Raw genomic sequence first — 16920 nt, forward strand, 5'->3', positions numbered from 1 at the left:
CATAAATAATACAGTAAGAAAACAGACTATAAACAATTTCGACTAAAAGCAAATCACAATAATGCATAAATCATGTTAATACATCTAATTCAAAGTAAAAACTATAACCTAAATGAAGAGCACAACATACATAAAGAGAAACAGAGCAACGAATTGGAGATTGATACTTAGAATGGCTCAATCTCAATCAATCTCTACGTTCAACATATATACACACAAATACAGCAGAGATGGATATTGATACCTCATACGGCTCACAAATCCAAAGAGAGAGAAAATCTTATGCGGCATAGGAGAGAAGAGCTTCATCGGAGCCAGAGTCGCGAGAGAAAGGGCAGAGAATTGGAGGAGATATTGTCGTGAAGTGAGAAAAAGATCACCGATGAGAGAGAGTGGGCGGGGAAAGGAGAGAGAGAGAGTATCTAGGGCTAAGAGAGAAATAATTGAAAAAAACAAATGGTAGGCCCAATACTCAAAACTATTATAACATAATATGGACATAATATTACCGGCCCAATATGCAGTATCAATATCTAAATCAATAACACTTTTTGAAAAATGTCATTTTTAAGTGGTATATATAGTCTGAAATGTTGTAGTGATTTGTACATATAGATGGTAGTTTTAGTGTACTTCTCCAAGCTTTCGGGATCAAAATCTTTGGCTGCAAGAAAGTTCATCAACTCATTACTTATTCTCCAATACCTACCTCGGATTCTTCGTGTGTACTTATCAGCCAAAGAGCTAGGAAGTACTTTTGACTCACTTACTCTACGTGTATCAGTTAGAGGTGCCTTCTTCTTTTTCCTCTACATCATTTTTGGTCATGTAAGTATTATCTTAAATTCATAATAATTCTTACAGAGAGATTAGTTTTCCTTGTCATAATATGTTGATTATTTGAATGGTTATTTATTTACCTTTTTATAGTATTAAACTTGTAACATATCGTCACCATATATATATATAGGTGTTTGGGGCCTTTTGGTACTTCTATTCGATTTTTCATGAGTCACGTTGCTGGCATCTTGCCTGTAAGAAACTAACACGAAAAGAATGTATTCCTGGTCCTTTGATTGTCATAGCAGACATCCCATGAAGAATTTCACAAAGCTGAATCAATATTGCCCAGTTAATCCACCAAATACTGACATATTCGATTTTGGAATATTTTCTCAAGCCATTGAGTCTCGCATAGTCTGCAAAACAGATTTTACCAAAAAATTATTTCCTAGTTTTTGGTGGGGTTTGAGAAATTTGAGGTTTGTGTGCATATATATATACATACATACATATTTTATACTATATATCTTTTAAATGAAAAAAAAAATATATGAATTGAAGATGTGACACTTCTAATTAATCTTCATTATCTCTCATGCTTTCCCTTTTCTTTTTTTTTTTTCAGTTCTTTCGGTCAAAACCTTGACACAACTAGCAATGTACAAGAGAACGTGTTCGCAATTGTCATTTCTATCTTGGGTTTACTTCTATTTTTATATCTTATTGGAAATTTGCAGGTATGTATTCATAATAAATATATGTACTTATATATATATTGTTAATAAAAAAGAGATGACTTAAAATATTAGTGCCACTTTATGAATTTGTTGATATATCATAACATATGCCATGCCTTGCCCAATTCTTGATATATATTATTTTACAGACATACATTCAGTTGGAAACAACAAAGTCGGAAGAGACTAGAAAAAAGATAAGTATCATTCAGCCAGAAATAGATTCTTATCTATCAAACCTTCCACCGCATAAAAGAAAAATCATCAGAAGATACTTAACTCGAACAATTAGAGAAGACAAAGATTTCGATTTCAAACTTCTCTTTTCTCTACTAACCGAAAACGATGTTGGTCTTAATGAGGTTCGTAATCAATTAGTAGCTTGTTATTTACCAGACACATATATATGGTAGTTTGAATTTGATAATATACTGAATTATGTTACTTATTATTCATGATTTTGAAATAGTTTGCAGCTTGGGCAACTAAAATACTGGGTATGAAAAAATATGACTCGAACACAACAAAACAAAAGGCGGAGTTGTGGATATCAAAAAATGAACTTTCTGAGGATGTAACACCAAAGATTAAGAAATTCATACAGTTGAGACTTCAAGAAGGAAAAGACGTAGATAATATCAACCTTTTGCATGTACTTCCATTTTCATTGGCAATGTTGATTAAGAAACACATGTGTTTTCCTATAATAAGAAAGGTAAGTTATCATCTATATTATATTATATCACTAAGTTTGATCTTCAATTTGAGCTAATAATATATATTATTAATTGTTTTTAGGTTCCACAGTTTCAAAACATGGATGAATATGTACATGAAACAATCTGCAAATATCTAAAGCCAGTCACATATTCAGAGAAAAGTTATATCATTCGGAAAGGAGAGCCACTGGATATGATGCTCTTCATAACACAAGGTGTTGTGTGGAGCTTCGGAAGTAGTACTAGTCCGATGAATGGTCTTCAAAAAGGAGATTGTTTTGGAAATGAACTCGTAGAATGGCAGTTAAACTCAACATCCTATAATGACTTTCCAATCTCGACTGCTAATTTCAAGTCTCATACCAATGTTGAAGCCTTTGGTCTAATGGAAATTGACTTGAAGCATGCGCTCTCCCATTGCTGGCCCAAGTTCTCTAAATACTACTTAACCAGTGATGAATCCATGCCTGAGGGCTTGAAATATTTTGCAGCTACTTCTGTGCAACGAGAATTCCGATGTTACATGATGAATAAAAAGGAACAAGATAAGTTCACCATACGTACTGTTTACTGACAATGTCGTTTGGCTTGTATTAGCTTATATATATATATAAAAAAATATATAAATATATATATACGGTCTTATTAGAAAACTTCTACTTATTCTTTATATATATAGTATTTGCCTTGGTGTGTAGCTTGGTTTAACCTAGGTTACTATAATCTATCAAATGTTCTGTTCTTGTGAAAATCATATGATTATCTATATATATGAAGCTTTAAATTGCTAGTGTGACCCCTAATTAGAACCATTTTCATCGACAAGTTTCTAGCCTCATCATCAATTGATATAATACGTTTTAAAGGGGAGATATATATAATGTACTTAATTTTTAATTTTTTTTTGTCTTTGGTGGCTGCGAAAAATATATTTTTTGATGTATTAAATAGACAAATATTTTTAAATATATTTTTTCACAATATAAAGCATTCAATTTTTTTTGATCTAATAATTAAAAATAAAACACCGACAATGACTTTTAAATGAATAAATTTATATTTTAAAGGTATAGTAGAGTAGTTATATTGTTTTGGTGGTTTCTTACAGCGACAATCTCCCTAGACCACCCTCCGCTCTCTGCCAGTTGAATAGCCATCCCTCTGCGAGCAACAATAACTGGCCTTTATATTGGTTGAAAGTCAGACCTCAGATTTTTTTTTTTACATTGTTCAGTAAAATATATTATATAAAAAAATATTAAATCTCCTTTTTCTAGAAGTGTCCAAAAACAAGCATGTATGAGTATTAGTTGTTAAGAATTGATTAAAAAATGTAATTAGGCTGCTAATTCTTTATGTTATAGTAGTGTGCTAAATCTTTCTGTTATGGTAGTGTGTTGGTGCACGCACTACTAAGTGTAGGACAATTCTGTTATAGCCTTTTTGTTTGAATTTGTTGTATTGTGGTCCCATCTTGTAGGCCATGTGCCATCTATCCTCTGCCGTTGCCCTGTGTTGTCACTACAACAAAAATGGCCTTTAGGGGCGACGGATGTCGCCCCTAATAATACCCAAAGTCGTCGCTAATGTCTATTAGCGACGAAATGTCGCCGCTGACGTGTCGCCGTGAATATTTCGACGCTAAAGCAGGTTATTAGCGCCGACTTTAATGTCGTCCCTAATAATTAATATTAGCGGCGACATTTTCGCCGCTAACAAATCGATAGTCGCCCCTAATAATCGTAATTTTCAAATCATATTTCGCCTCTGATAATAAAAGGTCGTCTCTAATAATTTAATATTAGCGGCGACTGATATATTATTAGTCGCGGCAGATGTCGCCCCTAATAATTTGATATAATAAAAAAATTTATTAAATTAAAAAATTCAAATAATATTTTTTAATTTATAATATCAAAATAAATATGCAAAAAAATAATATTAAAATTAAATATGCATAAAATTAATAATTTGTTCAAATTACACAACTAATACAATTTTATCCAAATTAAATATTCATGCAATGATATATTAATTCAAAGTTATTATTTAATACATCTCAACCATCAACGTCATCTGTATTGTGCCCTTCTTCTGGTGCTTGCGGTTGTGGCGGTGGTGGCTGCGGTGCTTGTGGTGTGTGCGGAGGCATCGACCATGGATACTGTGGAGGTAATGACGATCCTCCAGGTCCATATATGTATGGATAAGGATAAGGATATGGCGGTGGTTGAGACATCGATCCACTCATATGAGGAGGCGAGGGTTGGGAAGAAGGTCCACCCATATGAGGATGATAAGCCTGAGGGTACGGAGGCATCGACCATTGATACATATATGAATTAGCCGAAGGTTGAAATGGAAAATTTGGCGCAGCCGTGTCGGGATGGCCTGGGGAAGGCCGAGAAGCTGAAGCTTGAGACGTGTGCTGTGTCTGAGTTTCAGAAGATGAGCCAACATACTTCTCGAAAAATCGTTGATATGTATTCTGTATATCCACGTTTGTTGTTGGACATTTTTCAGGCGGAAGCTGCTGACACAAGTACTGAAGTTGTTCATTCATGACCTTCACAATGTCAACCAATTCACGCATTTCCTCAGTCGGTTGTTGAGGTGGTGCCTGAGATTGAGATCTTTGAGATGGACGGGTTAACGATTTTCCCTTTAATGTGCGGCCAACTCCTCGCTGGTGGCCTCGCCTTTCACCAAGAACTTGACTTAGTATCTTCATTTGATCGACTAAGGAAGAATCATCGGTACCAGATTCAACTGTCTGTTGAGTCTCAGCTTCAAGAGTTGACTTTAACTTAACCTGTTTTTAAAAAATATTATAAGACAAAAGAAAAATATAATTATTTGAATTGATAATAAAGTTAAACTTACATAATCTCGTTCAGCATCCTCGTTGACAAAACTTTTATTCTTTTTTGTCCAGTGATACTCCTTCCATTCCTCAATGAGGTTCGGATTCAACTAATAAAGAAAATGAGAATGTTAGAAAACTTATAAATTCATACAACTTCATTAAGATAATATTTTCACTTACTTTTTCATGACGAGTGGCCGCTAATGATTTCATTCCTTGTGTTGTAGAGTACTTCATTTGGTCTCGATTTATTTTGTTCTTCACTGAGCGCGCAATAAACTCTGGACTCCTGAAAAACTCACAAATTTGTTTCCACTCATCGGCGTTGACATCTTTAGGTGGATTCTTTAGGACCTCATCCCAATCATCTGGTCCTTTGTAGAATTTTTTGAAGTGGGTGTGCCGCTTACTTTTCCTATCTCGGTATCTATCAGACATCTCAGCATCGATACTGTCAATGAGAGTGGTATAATCTGGTCGCCCATCTATTTGATAAATGTGCTACAATAAAGAAAAAACATGTCAATAATTCTGGAATTATAATACAATTATTATTAAAGTAAATTCTAAAAAATTTACCTTCACTTTACTAATGACATTGTCCTTATACCGTTTTGGGACACTCGTCCAATCCTTATAATATCCTGGAACCGCTGATGTGACTTGGGTGCCCAAAAGGCGTACAAAAGCAGCATGTTCCGTTCCCACCACCTTGTATGTGATAGGGTCAACCACTATGGGAAGTGGATGTCCTGCTTCTCGCCTTCTGTCATCTAAATTTTTCCCAGCGGCAGGCCCACGGCCTTTTCTCTTTAGTGGAGCCACTGTATTTTTTTTAAATAAGTGCATCATATAACTTGGTAAGTTGTATAATAAAGTCTAATTAGAAATCAATTTTAAAATACCTGACTCGCAACTGGAGGGGATCGTAGTAGGATTCGGTGGATCTTGACCACCACCATCTCCGCCATGGCATGAAGATACATCTGCTGACATCTTTAAACTAAATATAACCAAATTTGTTTCTTAGTATGAATATCAGATATATATTATTTAGGGATATATAGTTGTAATGACCACATAAAATTCCAAAACATCAAAAACATGACAAATCCATAAATTATTCAAAAAATTTTATATATAATTATTTAAATATAAAGTTTTTCTTACACAGATACAAGAACTAAGTACAATAGTCACTGTCATCACTTAACAAATCAACATCTAAAGGTGAAACAGGATTGGTGTTTTCATCTTCACTAAGGTCAACAATTAAATCATCCTCATCATCTGCTTCTTCTACGTCTTCGACTTCTTCATCATCATTAATAAAATCATCAGTCTCTTGAGCAGTGGAATAAGGTCGAGCGACGTTGCCTATGAATGTTGCTGGTTGATTAGATTGTTGAACAGCCAACTCCCCAAGCTCAACAGTCAATATGAAATTGGATGAGTTTGTGTCATGTACAACATCATTATCAGTAATTTGATCAGAACTGCTCGGAATATCCCAAACTTGCCTATGATTCACTTCTTCAACAACTTTCCAAGCTCGACCTCTAAGTAAATCATCGAGATAGAAAACCTGTTTAGCTTGGCTAGCAAGTATGTATGGTTCATTTTTATACCATTCGCCACTCACATTTATACTGGTGACATTATTTTCAGTAATTGTTTTCTTTTTTTTCGAGTCCGTGTTGAACCATTTACATCGAAACAATACCACTGAATATACACCAGTATAAGATACCTCCAATATCTCTTCAAGTTGTCCATAATAGTTAAAACCTTCTGTCCCAGCAACACACACTCCACTATTTTGTGTAATACGATTTTGATCTCGATTGTGTGTAACATATCGAACCCCATTCACTATACATGCTTGATAGGAGTATGGAAAAAGATCAGACCCGGATGCTAAAGCTAGCAACTCATCTCCATTCTCTAATGACCCGAGCTGGTGTAAGTCATATATCTAAATATAGCAAAACATATTATAATAAGAAACTTATATTTCAATCTATCAACAAAGAATGTCCTAGTTATAGATTACCTTCTCGTGAAACCAGGAACGAAACCCTTTTTTGTGCAGAAGGTTATGATCGCCCAATGGATCCCTCTGTTTGATCTCACGAAGGTGTTCGCTGTTGATTAACATAGTGTTACCATTACAGTTGATACATGCTACATTAAAAACAACATAACAAATAAAGATAGTTAAATTAACTTACTCCATATAGACTTCAATTTCCGAAGAATTCTCCAGTATGAACCACTCCGCTATATTCCGAGTCTTTTCATCGAGAGACACTTGAAGTCCCTTACTCAATGGATGACATTGAGATTGAAACACTGATAGGTGGCGTGGAACATAAACTATATCCGCATTTCGATCCGGACGATTAAATTTGGTTTCCACACCTTTGAAATACATGGAACAAAATGTTAAAGCCTCATCCGCCACATATCCTTCAGCTATGGACCCTTCAGGACGAGCTTTATTCCTGACGTAGTTTTTTAATTTCTTCATGTATCTTTCAAAAGGATACATCCATCTCATAAATACCGGCCCACCCAGTAAAGCCTCTTCTGGAAAATGCAAGACCAAATGTATCATTATGTCAAAAAATGTTGGAGGAAAAATCAACTCCATTTTGCATAAGATGTGAATGACCTCCCTTTGAGCTTTCTCCATATCATTTACATTCAAGGTTCGCGAACATAATTTTCTAAAGAAATTACATAGTTCCATTATGGTGCCTGATATAGATTTTGGAAGAAACTTGCGGATACCCACTGGAAGTAATCGTTGCATTATCACATGACAGTCATGTGACTTCAACCCAATGATATTTGAGTCATTATCAGTAACTTTCTTCTTCAAGTTCGAACAAAAACCATCTGGTAGTTTAACACCTTTTAGAAATTGAACAAATTCTCGCCTATCTTCAGGAGTCAACATGTAGGGAGCATGTGGTTTCATTAACTTTTTATTCTGATCTTCATATATCTGCAATGCGTCCCTAACTCCCATATTCTTTAGATTATGTCTTGCATTTGTAGTGTCTTTGGACTTATCGTTATCCAAGATAGTACCAAGGACACTGTCACAAACATTCTTCTCAACATGCATAACATCTATGTTGTGTTTTAACTCATTCGTACTCCAGTAGTCAAGTTCATAAAAGATGCTTTTTTTCCTCCAGTTACTATCTTTCGCACGTCTTTTTCGTTTCAAACCTCCAAACCTCTCATGTTTCCCCAAGACTTGAGGTTGTGGAGCAGTAACTTGATCTAAGATATCCTGACAAGTAAACTTTCTTGGAGGACATCTTCTTTCAACTTTTTCGTCGAATTGAGTATCCTTTCTCCACCGATGATTACTGGTCAAGAATTGTCTATGACCAACATAAGATGTCTTACCAATCACTCTGATAGAGGATGTGTCTTCGTTTCATGTAGGACAGGCCTTGTAACCCTGACCACTCCATCCAGACAAACTACTTCGAGCAGGAAAATCGTTTACCGTCCACAAAAGGGCCGCACGCATCTTGAACATGCTATTGTTTCTATCATCCCTAGTTTCCACCCCATTAATACAAAGCTCTTTCAACTCTTCCACCAATGGCCTCAAAAATACATCAATGTCTTTGCCTGGTTATTTTGGCCCAGGAATAAGAAGAGTCAGCATGAAATAATGATCCTTCATACAAAGCCAGGGTGGCAGATTATAGTTCGTTAAGACAACAGGCCACATGCTGTACGATAAACTCATGTTGCCAAATGGATTAAACCCATCAGCAGCCAAGCCCAGATGAACATTTCTAGGATCTCTTGCAAAATCTGGATGTCTGGCATCAAAATCCTTCCATGCTAACCCATCAACCGGATGACGCATCATCCCCTCTTCTTTCGATCTCCCAGTATGATGCCATAGAATCTCTTCCGCTGTATACCTTGAACTGTACAATATTTTTAATCGGGGAATCAACGGAAAATAACGCATCACCTTATGCGGAACTTTTTTCCCTTTATTCTTCTCATTTATCCACCTGCTACTCCCGCACACCGGACATGAATCTTTAGATGTATGCTCATTAAAAAATAAACAGCAATCATATCTACACACATGTATTGATTGATATCCCAACCCTAATTTACTCAGTTTTTTTTTAGCCTCATAGTGGGATGTTGGAATTTTGTTTTCCTTAGGAAATGCAAACTTTAATAACTTCAACAATTCATCAAATGTGTTGTTCGGTATCTTCCCCCTCACTTTCAAGTGCATCAACTTAGCTAAAAAGTTCAGCAATGATATCCAATCACAACTCGGATACAACTCAGCTTCAATCTCGTCAAATAACTCGTCATAGTACTGACCCATTCCACTGTTAGCTTCTTCAGCATTGTTCGGTAAAAGGAAATCGTCAACGACATCTCGCATCTCATCTATGGGCTCATTCTCATCCACCCCTTCATCATCAACATCTTCCTCGACTTCCCCATGATAAATCCACTGTTCATAACTCTGTTGGAAACCCCGATCGAATATATGTGCTTGAACGACATCCAAAGTTTGCAGTCTAAGATTCATGCATCTGACACATGGACATCTTATTCTCCCATCACAATCTTTGTGTTGTGACGCCATATTAATGAAATTTTGGAGACCATTCCAATAAGCATCACATCCACAATTTCTCAACTCCGTCCAACTCTTATCAATCGCCATCTACGGTAAATACAAGAACACACAATTTCAAAATATTAATTAAGTCAATTAGTTGAGTTGGTTGGTGAGCATGTTTACCAATTTTATTATCTTTTATAAAAAAAAAGTAGAAATGAAATAAATTAAAGGCCATATTTGAACCTTATCCCAACACTATAAAGACCCTATCCCGACCCCTGACCCTATGAACCCTGTCCCAACCCTTCCCCAACCCCATCCCGACCCTATGAACCATATCCCGACCCTATAAAGACCATATCCTGAGCCTATGAACCCTCCCAACCCCCGGCCCTATCCTGACCCTATGAACCATATCCCAACCCTATAAAGACCATATCTCGATCCTCGACCCTATGAACCCTATGCCGACTATATAAAATCCATATCCAGACCCTATAAAAATCGTATCCCGACCCCCGACACTATCCTAACCCTATCCCGACCCTATAAAGACCATATTCTGACTCTATGAACCCTCCCGACCCCCGACCCTATAAAAACCCTATGAACCATATTCCAATCCTATAAAGACCATATCTCGATCCCTGACCCTATGAACCCTATCCTGACACTATAAAGACCCTATCCTGACCCTATAAAAAAAAATCCCAACCCCTGACACTATCTTGACCCTGTCCCGACCCTTGACCCTATGAACCCTATCCCAACCCCGAACCTATAAACCCTATCCTGATCCCCGACCCTATCCTGACCCTATAAAGACCATATGAACCCTATCCCGACTCTTGACCCTATAAATCTACAAAAAATTGGGCAGAATCTCCCCTATACTAATGACCTAGACATTTGTATTAAGTTAAAAAAAAACAATTCAAACAACACACTATAAGTTTCTTCTTTATATCTCCGCAACACGCAAAAATTCCACACAATCTACTTCACTAATACGTGCAAGTTCATAACATCTCTAATCACTGCAGCACACAATTTGTATCGCAGAACCTACTTCACTATGGATGAATATTTAGGATATTCAAACTCATCTAATAATAATAATAATAATAATAATAATAATAAAGAAAAAAATAAAAAACACATATAAAAGAAAAGCCATTTCTAATATTTTTGGATATGTGATTATGAATTTCGTCACTGTAACACCATTTTGACCGGTCAAAACAAAAAGCTCCCTTTCTATTATTATTGTTATTTTTGGGGTAGTTGGATATCAACAAGCACCAAATTTAATATTATTATTACAATACTTATTAAAGAGGTGTTAGTTACTTCCCCTTGCCCAAAGTAAAATCTCATTTTTGGAGATTGCTGCCATATTTATTTATTTTTTATGAGTGTTCGCATTTGGGCTTTTATGAATTAGAATCTTTAATTCTTTGTTTATCCTAATAATAATGTTATTTATTTATTTTTATAAAAATGTAATAATAATAGTATGAATCATGATTTGTAATATATACAGATACAGAATACATGCATAATAGTAACCATGGAAAATTCAAAGCCTAATCCTAAAGGTTGGCAATGCTGATTATTGTACAATACCAATTTGTTGTGATATGCATTACCAATCTGATTGAAAATTTAGGTTCAGATATATTTAAAAAAAAACAGTACAATTTTACAATATAAAATATTTAGGAATTGATTGATTTAGAATTTAGAAATAATTTTATAAATTCAAATTTATTAAATAGAAGGTACCCATTAAAAGACTTAATTGATTATCTATTTTGAAAAAAAAAATGCTACAAACTCAACTTTAAAAACACTACCAGGAGTATGTCAAAATGGTGTTACAGTACAGTGATGAAATTCATAATCACATATCTAGATAATCTTTAAACAAGAAATTGAAAAATAAACAATTACCAGGAGTATGTGAAAAAGTGTCCCAAATAGAAAGACCCCTACCCTCTTCTTTTATAGCTCCTTTGTACTCCTTTGTACTGAAACAAAAATATATATTGATCATTCATATACTGTTAAAAGAGACTTGAGACAAATATACCTTTTACACTAGCTATTAATATTATTGAACTTTTGAAAACAATGAAGCCACAAAAAAAAAAAAAAATTAAAACTATTATGTTATTAGCTTTCTTTTTATACGGAAAAAACCACCAACAAAACCAAAAAAATTAGAAAGCTTACTGCCAGATGGAATCAAACTTCTCTTGTAAAGAAAGCTAGAAAATGTCAGATGGAGAGGGAAGTAGAGTGTCGCCTATGAGAGGAAAGAAAAATGGGTATGAGGGAGATTAGAGAAACTGCTTATTGTATGCTTATTGTAGAATAAGCAGCCTGCAGCAACTGAAACATTTTCTTTGTGTAAAGCTCTGCAAGATGTTCAGAAACCAATATTTAAGAGGACAGCATGAAAAATGAAATAAAAATTATAATAATTGTTAAACTACTTCTGAAAAGCCTGTCAATTTAAGTTGCTGCCTTATGCTCACGAGGAATACAACATAACAGCAGCAAAGACAGTTTTACAAATATTTTTAAGTACAGACAAGATTGGTATGTTTCAAGATCATGCTAACATGCTATTATGCTCTGACTTTAGTACCATGATAAATATATTCTGCTAAAACAATATTGGCACAGTTTTCCTTGAACATGGTCATTGCCAGAAAATGTCATTATTAGACAGCATCATCAATAAGAATCCAAATGGCCTAATTCTCCCAGAACAAGATTAAATAATGAACTACGCTCTTTGTCCTCCAAAAAACGTTAAAAAAAAGTTCTCAAGTGGAAGATTGCATGAAAAGATCAAAATTGAGCAAATATGTAAGAAACATGCTAGCAAAGAAAGGTGGCTGGTAACACAAATACTAGCTCAAAGAAAATCAAAATCATGACACATTTTGAAAACTGAAAGATTTGGTAACTTTCCCTGCTTTTATTCTTTTTTAATATCATCAGTTCTCAGTTCTTTATGTTTAATGTTTTTTAATCTTTTGAGTATATATTTGTTTTATAGTGAAAAACCAGTTTGTTTGAAGACACAAGTACAATGACTGTCATTTGTTTCATTAGTTTTACTGATACAATTTTGTTTTGTTGTTTTAGGATGGAAATGGAGGCACTTAGAAAAGAAGCAGATCCTAGGGGGGAGTTGGTGGACTTATCAAGGAAGGGGTATCGATTTGTAGTTAAATACTAATTTATTTTGTTGCCTTAAATTATATATTCATATCATGCGGAAGTTCAGTTCTATTCATATCATAGAAAAAGAAAGGGCAACCAATTGTGAGTGCTTAGCAAAAAAACAAAGCCAATAAATAATTCAGCACAAGGAAATAGTAAGAGCCTATATTACAACAAAATACTAGAACAAACATGAAAAAATTGATACTTTCATAGGCTAAATTATCTAGTCAAGAATTGCATCAACACTTTTTTTTCTTCTCAATAACTTCTTCATAAGATTCAATAATCAGTTCTTGGTGATCCATTATGTTGAGGCCCCTCATTTTTCATTACAATATATGAAACAAACTTGACTTTTTATTCAAGGTTATTATGTTGTATATATGGGGAAAAAAATCTAAGCCTCTAGTAATATCTTTGACTATAGTGGTCATTCTCTGCAATCTCCTACTATAGTATACTTATTAGTGTACTCAAACTCTAGTTACTACTGAATCATTTTGTCAACTTTTACGGACCAATTCTATCAGTATCTCTACATTGTAGAAAATAAGAATGGTTAAGACAGTGTAATTTTGGAACAGAATAATCTTTCCATTGATTGAATCTTCAAAGAAACATTACAGTGCTAATGATCCAAACATGAAAAGTGAAAAATGCTACAATAATGAAATCTAAAAGTAATAGTACAACATCACAATCTTTCTTACTTAGACACTACTAGATTTACCAAGGTCCATGAACTATTATCATGGTCAGTGCATATTTCATAAACCCCAGCCACCAACACTTGCCATAAAAACATCATGTCTAATGTATCATCTCGATCAGTTTCTTGGGCAGCTAGAATATACACTTCCACTCAGTAAGCAACAGAAAGGGAATATACACGATGGGATTTTTTGCTTCTTTCATTCCCCTATATTTAATTACACATTTTCAATGAGATGATTTTTTTATCTACAGAGTGTATATATTTATCTATATATATATAAATAGAGTATATATAGAATACTAACAGAATATATATATATAGAATATATATAAACAAAAACAGAATTTATATATATATAAAAGAATATATAAATAATGAGGCTGCCGTGAGCTTACCAAGACCGGTCCAAGATGCCGTGAGCTTCCCCAGCCTTCTTCTTGTGCTGCTGCGGATGTTCTTAGCGGAGAGGGAGAGATGGAAGACCAACGGCGGCACAAATATAAACAGAGGAAATAGTTTGTTTTAGGGTTGGGACTTTGTGACTATTAGCGGCGACACATGTCGCTGCTAATAGTCGCCGCAGATATTTTTTAATCTACGTGGCGAATATTAGCGGCAACACGTGTCGCCGCTATTATATAATATGTCGCCGCTAATATTCCGTTGGAGGGAAATTTCCCACTTTTTTTTACGGTATTTTAAAATTATTTCCCACATTTTTTTTACATTTTAAAAATATTAGTGGCGATAAATGTCGCCGCTAATAGTAAAAATGTCGTCGCTAGTAATTTTTTTAATTAAAAAAATTAACCGTCTTATATCAGCGGCGACTAAGCTTTTGTCGCCGCTTATAATGTTATTATCAGCGGCAACTTTTATGTCGCCGCTAAAGAGTGTATTTCTTGTAGTGTGTGACCTTTCACTATATAATGAATAGTTCTTTCTCAGCCTCCTATTTTAGCTGAGTTTTCCCTATTGGTGCATTTGGCACTTTTCAAACTTGGTATCAGAGCAGTAAAAGCTCACGTTACTATGTCAGGGCCCAGCCACAGGAGCTGTCGATAATCAACCGATACCTCAAAACCAAGTACCTCACCAAACCAGCTCTCCGCAGCTCTTCAATGGAGTACCTCAGTCGGGTCTTCCAAGTGGATCTGGAGGTTTTACTAGCACTCCGTTTGGTAACACTCTGTCCTGACCATTTGCTTTGAAGCTTGACAGAAATAATTACATCTTGTGGAAGACAATGGTCTCGACCATTATACGTGCCCACAGGCTAGATGGATTCATCAATGGCATGAGACAACCACCAGCTGAACTTGTACCATCAGGAGTTGCTACAGGAGATGGAATGCTTGGCTTTGGAGTTCGCGTGAATCCAGAATATGAGCAATGGATTGTCTGCGATCAGTTTCTCATGGGGTGGCTTTATGGTTCAATGACAGAAGCCATAGCCATTGAAGTAATGGGATGTACCACCGCAAGAGCTCTGTGGACTGCTCTGGAAAATTTGTATGGTGCTCACACAAGAGCAAAGATGGATGATCTTCGCACCATGCTTCAAACAATTCGAAAAGGGACCACTCCCATGGCAGAATATCTGAGATTAAAAAGATCATGGTCTGATCAACTCGCATTAGCTGGAGATCCGTATCCAGAACCTCACCTGGTATCAAATGTTTTGAGTGGCCTGGATGTTGAATACATCACCATTGTTTCTCTGATTGAAGCAAAGAACAACCTAACACCTGTTACCTGGCAAGAGTTACAAGAAACCCTTCTCAGTTTTGATGCTAAACTTGAGAGGTTTAGCAATCTGCACCCAGGATCAAAGGCTCTAAATCCTCAAAGTTCCACACCACCTTCTGCAAACTTTGCTAACAAGCAGAATCCTAACACCAGCAACACTAACAGTGGAGGCAGAGGCTACAATCCTAACAGGTCTAATTACTCTTTAGGCCATGGAGGATGAGGCTATAATCATAATAGTCGTGAAGGAAACAATAGCCGTGGTCGAGGCAAGGGTAGTGGTAGGAACTCAAGGCCAACTTGCGAGGTCTGTGGGAAATATGGCCATTCAGCTGCCTATTGCTAAGCTTCATGGGAAGTCCACCAAACAATGGAGGAGGTCAAGAGAAGAAAGATCCAGAAGCTTATGTAGCTACACCAGAAGTTGTAGATCATGAAGGATGGTATGCGGATAGTCGAGCAAGTAACCACATCACTGCAGATGCTGACAACATGGCTCAAAAAAATAGCTATGGAGGTAATGAAAAACTAATTGTTGGTAATGGTCATCAGTTGATAATTTCAAATGTTGGAACTGGAAGCTTGAAATCTGAAACTGGGAAGTCATTGATTTTAAAAGACCTGAAATCTCTGTTACTCAAACAACTCTCTTTCCTTCGCCCTTTGAATCTATCAATTTCGGCTACTTCACAACAATTATGGATTTTAATTTTTCAATATGCTTGTAGTGTCATTTCATCCACGCATGTTGTGGATACAAACAAAATTTAAGATAAAATTTAGCATTGAAATAATGAGATCACATAAGAAAGTTGATATGTTGGGTCCTTCGATAGTTTTAGCTTTTATTAGATATGCAAAATATGGGTAGCGTATTACCTGATAAAATATGGTTTAGGGGAGGGTGATGGTGATGGTGATGGTACAAAAACGTGTACCCGATGTGGGTATAGGGTAGGGTGCGGGTATAGGTATACCCAACCTTATTATCCTATTCGACTCTACCTGATTATATATATATATATTTATTTATAAATATTTGTGTGTATATATGTAAATTTATATTAATATATTTAAAATTTAATTATATATATTTTTAAATATAAAAAATAAAATTTTATAAGATAAATTAAAAAATACTTAGAAATATTGATATATCTTACAAATATAAATACATGTCATACAATATATTATATCTTAAATATGTTTGGTCCATCGATAGTTTAGTTTTTATTAGATATGCAAAACGTGAAAAATATGATCAACTACCCACGATCACCTCCACCACAAATGACAGCAATCCAATATTCTCATTTATCTGTTTTGAAATTAAGAAAAAAAAACTAACACTGGTATGCATATTATTTATTAATTATATATTTGGTACTAGAAATAATTTTTTTCCAGTAACTAAATAATTTTTCTAGCTACTACAATATATAAAAGCAAAGTATAATATTAATTTACGGCTATAATATTTG

At 35.1% G+C, this 16920-nt stretch overlaps 1 protein-coding gene across 1 annotated transcript; it reads left to right on the forward strand.

Annotated features, from left to right (window-relative positions):
• Positions 1-1095: 1095 nt before the first annotated feature.
• On the forward strand, positions 1096-2888 carry LOC133778781 (cyclic nucleotide-gated ion channel 1-like). Its single transcript, XM_062218805.1, has 5 exons — positions 1096-1262; positions 1409-1520; positions 1670-1882; positions 1990-2235; positions 2319-2888. The coding sequence occupies exons 1-5, from the start codon at positions 1096-1098 to the stop codon at positions 2811-2813; spliced, it is 1233 nt and encodes a 410-aa protein (XP_062074789.1). The 3' UTR covers positions 2814-2888.
• The last annotated feature ends 14032 nt before the right edge of the window (positions 2889-16920 follow it).

Source organism: Humulus lupulus, chromosome 5 (assembly GCF_963169125.1).
Source record: "Humulus lupulus chromosome 5, drHumLupu1.1, whole genome shotgun sequence".
NCBI classification, from domain to species: Eukaryota; Viridiplantae; Streptophyta; class Magnoliopsida; order Rosales; family Cannabaceae; genus Humulus; species Humulus lupulus.

Coding starts and splice junctions, on each gene's coding strand:
- LOC133778781 (XM_062218805.1), top strand. CDS start 1,096: ATGAAGAATTTCACAAAGCTGAATCAATATTGCCCAGTTAATCCACCA. Junction 1,521..1,669: donor ATCTTATTGGAAATTTGCAG/GTATGTATTCAT, acceptor ATTATTTTACAG/ACATACATTCAGTTGGAAAC. Junction 1,883..1,989: donor ACGATGTTGGTCTTAATGAG/GTTCGTAATCAA, acceptor ATTTTGAAATAG/TTTGCAGCTTGGGCAACTAA.